The sequence below is a fragment of the Pteropus alecto genome, unplaced genomic scaffold, assembly GCF_000325575.1.
Source record: "Pteropus alecto unplaced genomic scaffold, ASM32557v1 scaffold25, whole genome shotgun sequence".
Taxonomy (NCBI): domain Eukaryota; kingdom Metazoa; phylum Chordata; class Mammalia; order Chiroptera; family Pteropodidae; genus Pteropus; species Pteropus alecto.
The window spans coordinates 8,197,103-8,202,029 of record NW_006441955.1 but is presented as its reverse complement, the minus strand read 5'-3'; the positions used below and the strand labels follow the sequence as shown (position 1 = coordinate 8,202,029).

Sequence of the window (4,927 nt, the reverse complement as noted above, 5' to 3'; positions counted from 1 at the left end):
TTTTCTACTCTTGGCTTTGCTCAGCCTCTGGCTTATCTCCATTTTCAGACAGCATCTAGCAGTGACAGGCTTAGACCCTGTCTTCTTAGAAACCTGAGAGGAAAGCTAGAAATCACTCTCTTCTCAACAGTTATAAGGCACAGATCTGAGTCTTTGGCTCTGATCGGGTCACATGCCATCCCTGAAACAGCCATTATGAATGCAGGCTATGATGCTATGATTGACCTAGCCTGGGTCATTAACTCACCTATAGAGCTGAAGGTAGAGTCAGTTCTGCCGAAACTATACAACATCAGATTGAAAGATTTCCCAAGGAAAATAAGACCTGTTTTTAGGAGGGGGAAAAAAAGTAGACACTGCGTAGACAAAGAAAACAGATGTCCACTCCAGCCCAATAGCCATAGTAAACCACTGCCATTTCCTAAAGGGTTATAATCAGAGTTATAGGAAGAGTAAATTTGTAGTGATCACAAGATGGACTCGAGACCCCTTAAAATCTGCCTCCAGACTAGTTGGCCTCATCCCTGCCACACAACTCCTTCCTTGCACACTCTCTGCTCTATTTTCAGTTACTGGCATATTTAGGTGTTCCTGTAATTCTCCTGATGTCTTTCCTCTGTCTGAAATGCCTTTATGCTCATTCTCTACCTACTGACGTCCTATTAATCCTTTAAGATCCATCTTAAAAGTTACTTCTTTTGAGGCTTCCCTGACCTCAATCCATCCTCCTCTTTCCCACTCTTCAGGGACCCCAGTTCCTTACACCTCTCTATTTTCATGTAAGCAGCAACTGAATGATCATGTTTCCATTTTAGGCTTTAGAGTTGAGCTTTTCTGGGACCCAGGACCACTATAACTAATCCTGTAACCTTGGAAAATTTATTTACTTTCACATGCAAATGAAGATACTATACTTATTTCCCAATGCTGTTTATCGCTGCATATAAAATGTATGGTTCATGTGCTAAATAACTGTTAGTTCTCTTTATCTATTTTCATTCCTGAAAACTTACAGCATGCCTGACATTATAATTCTTTGTGTACATATTTGTCTCTCATGGTATATATACTGTGAGCACCTTGAGATTAGTGACCATTTGGTACAATGCTTTGTATCTCTGTTACCTGGCACAGTGTCTGGCACACTTCTACCAAGAAAACTTTGGTGAGTAAAAGAATGAAAGAATAAATCAAACTTCATCTTCTGAGAGTAAAGTGGACTAGAAAATCCGAATGCTTCTTCCAACAGAAACGAAGTAAAGAATAATTATTTTTTAATTTATAGAAGTATCAGAACCGGTACAAATAGAAAGCGTCTGTATACCTGCAGTAAACAGGAGTCCTGGGAAGTGAGTGAGTGCCAATGCCACTTTTGCCCTGAGGGTTTTTACTGAGCTCTGACTCCCTTGAGTTCCTATTTTGACTGCATGCAGAGTACAGGGGCTCTATCCCAGGGCCTGCCCAAAGGGAGTTTATAATAGGAGACTCCTGTATAAAGTTGGGACCCCAAAGGGTTACGTTCACACTTTCAGAATAAACAAGACCGTGCCTATAGTTTACAACACTGTATTGCATATTTATAAATTAGTGAAGATTTATAAATAAAAAATAATAATGCTCTCATGCATTATTGCCACAATAAAAATTTTTTAATTTAAAAAGACACAGAGGAAAAAAGACATTTCTGATGAGGTAAATAAGAAAGCACAGAGGTAGCATTAATTTAAAAACCATGCCTTAAGAGGAGAAGTAGACAGAATTATTTAGTGTAGGAAAAAAAAGGGCGGGGGGTGGACAAATTGAAGTGAATAAAAGAGTTACAAGAAAGCCCTGAATATGGGGCTGAAAGCCATTTCCATGCAATTATGTAATGTCCATGAAGAGTCACTATAGATTTGGGGATTATACCATGATAAAAACAGCCTGAAGAAGATTATTCTGAGTAATCCGTACATACCGCTAAAGCACAAAGGGAGTTGCTGAATCCATTAATAAGTCTTTGTAATACTTATGATGAGTAGCATAAAATGCTTAGTTGAGAGTATGTATGAAAATAGGAAAGTTTTGAGAAAAAAATACAAGTGAGTGTTTTTCTATTCTCCTATTCAAGTAGGCCTCTTTTGAAAAAATAAAAGGATTGCTTCTTTGAAAAGAAATTCTAAAAAACTGCTTCTAAAAAAATTAGCAATATATAAAACTCACTGAGCAGAAGGAAATTGGCCCACTTTGACCCAGGTGCTACATGAAAAAAAAAAAATCTGTTATTATAAGCTGATCCTCACGTGCACCTGCAGTTCAAATTCACACTGTGTGGTCCAAAAGAAACTCAGTTGAATCTAAAGTTGTATTAGCTTGGTAGCCCTGCCAGACAACCGGTAGAAGCAAACATAAATCCTCTTTGATGGAACCTCCTTTGTCCCAGGTTTCAAATAATTCCCACAAAATGATTTTTAAAAATAACAGTTCGTAGACAAAAAAATAATGAAACACACAAGTAAACAAGTCACACTGAGTGAAAACCAGCAGAATGACAGACAACAGAAACCAACCTGCAAGATACTACAGATATTAGCATTATAAGACACAAAGCATAACTATATTTAATATTTTAAAAATAAAACAGATTTTAAAGAGAAAATGATCAATAAATTGATATAGAAATGCAATAGATGAATTATACATCAGATTCTGAGGAAACAATGTACTAGAAGATAAATCTAAAGAGATTATCCAAAATTTATACCACAGAGGAAAGGACTGAAAAGAACAAAAAGGTAAGTTTCATGCAGGATAGAATGAGAAGTCTTAAAATCATCAAGTCAGAGTTTCATAAAAGAACACTAGGAAGAGTGGAGAAGAGGAAATAATAGATAAGAGATATAATTAGATAATTTTCCAGAATTGTAGAAAGATATCAATTCGCAGATTCATGAGCACTAAAAATCTCAAGCAGGAAAAGTAAAAAATCCATACCTAGTCATATCGTAGAGAAACTGAAGAACATTGAAAAATAAGAGACTATCTTAAAATATCATAAAAGCAGAAAAAGGAAAAGACCAATTACCTACAAAGAACTAAGTAGGCTGACTGCTGAGTTCTCAAGAACAAGAATGTATGTTTAGAATACAATGCTGCTGAAAATATATTAAATATCTACCTAGAATTTTATAACTAGTAAAAATGTCCATCTAGAATGAAGGAAAAAAAATACAATATTTCCAGAACAATAGTAACAGATATTTTAATGACCAAATAAAACTTTCTAAAGGAAATTCTGAAGTGTGTACTTCAGGCAGAAGAAAAATAATCCCACACAGAGAATTCTAGATGCAAGAAAGAAAACTGAACAAAAATATTAACTAAATAAAACAATAATAGTGTCAAATTAGGGCAAAGAGAACTAAAATACTGAATATTAATGGCATATGCATTGGGAAGATGATCAAAGTTAAAGCATTCTAAGGTTTTTAATTGACAATAACTATATTAATTCAATATTAATTAAAAGAGAATAGCTAGAATATACTCCTTAAAAGATACCAAAGTGTGAAAAAGCAAGTCACAGAGTGGGAGAAGATATTTGAGATATATTTATATATTTGACAAAGGACTCATATATGAAATACGTGAGTTCTATAAACATCCTTGTATCTAGAAAATATGAAACAAATATTTTATATTTCTATAAACATCCTTCTATCCAGAATATATAAAATAGAAATCAATCAGAAAAAAAAATTTAGAGAAAGTGGGAAAATTTTTAAACAGACATTTCACCAAAGAGGAAATCCAAAAGGGAAATACACTGACCAACTTCATTAAGTCTCAGGGAAATGCAAATGAGCCTAAAATGCAGTAACACTACATGATCAACAAAATGGCTAAAATTTAAAAAGACTAAATATATCAAGTGCTAGTGAAGTTATGGAACAACTCTTCTACACTGCTAGGATTGTAAATTGGGATAATCACTTTGAAACATGTTTAGCTGTATCGATTAAATCCCAACACATACATATCCTGTGACCAACCAATTCCATGCCTATTCTTATACCCAGTAGAAATGCGTACTTCAATTTACCAAGACACATGCAATATGTTCATAACAGAACTTTTCTTTATAATAGCCTCAAACTAGAAACTGTCCAAATGTCCATCAAAAGTAGAATAAATTGCAATATATTCACACAGTGGCATAGTTATGGGAATGAACAAATTACAACTATATGCAGCAATATGAATGTATAGCACAAACATAAATGAAAGTAAGCGGCACTAAAGAGCACATTCTAAATGATTTAGTTCACATAAAGTTCAAAAATATGCAGAATTTACCTCTGGTATTAGAAGGTAAGAGAGTTGTTATCCTTAGGTGAAGGAACAGTGACCAGAAGAAAGCATGAGAGGGGCAGTCTAAGACACAGGCAAGGTTATATTTTTCAATCTATGTGCTGTGTACATGATTATGTTTGATTTGGGAACATTCATTAATCTGTACTCTTACGATTTTAAAACATAGTAGGGTAACTGTAAAAAAAGATAGGCATTGCATACATACCTTGCAAATAAAAAAAAGAATGAAGAAATCTCACTCAAGAAAGAGGAAGATGAGGGGAAGAAAATGGAATAAAAGTATGTAATAAGAGAGTAGATATAAATTTTAAAATACTGATAAACTATAAATGTAATACATGAGATTCTCGTTAGAAGATATATGCATTCAAATTATTCAATATTTAAAAATATCCCAGACAAGAAAAAGCTGAAAAAGTTCACCACCAAACTAGTATTACAAGAAATGTTAAAAAGACTTCTTTAAGACTAAGAAGGAAAAAAAAAGATAAAAAACATGAATAATAAAATGTCAATAACTACATATCAATAATTACTTTAAATGTAAATGGGTTAAATGCTCAAATAAAAAGAC

The 4,927-nt window shown here is 33.7% G+C and overlaps 1 protein-coding gene across 1 annotated transcript in view; it reads left to right on the top strand.

Annotated features, from left to right (window-relative positions):
• FYB2 (FYN binding protein 2) overlaps positions 1 to 4,927 on the top strand; it is a 67,803-nt gene that overhangs the window by 39,950 nt on the left and 22,926 nt on the right. The window contains 1 exon segment of the mRNA XM_025051993.1: positions 4,329 to 4,350. Within this exon segment, the coding sequence (XP_024907761.1) occupies positions 4,329 to 4,350 (22 nt within the window).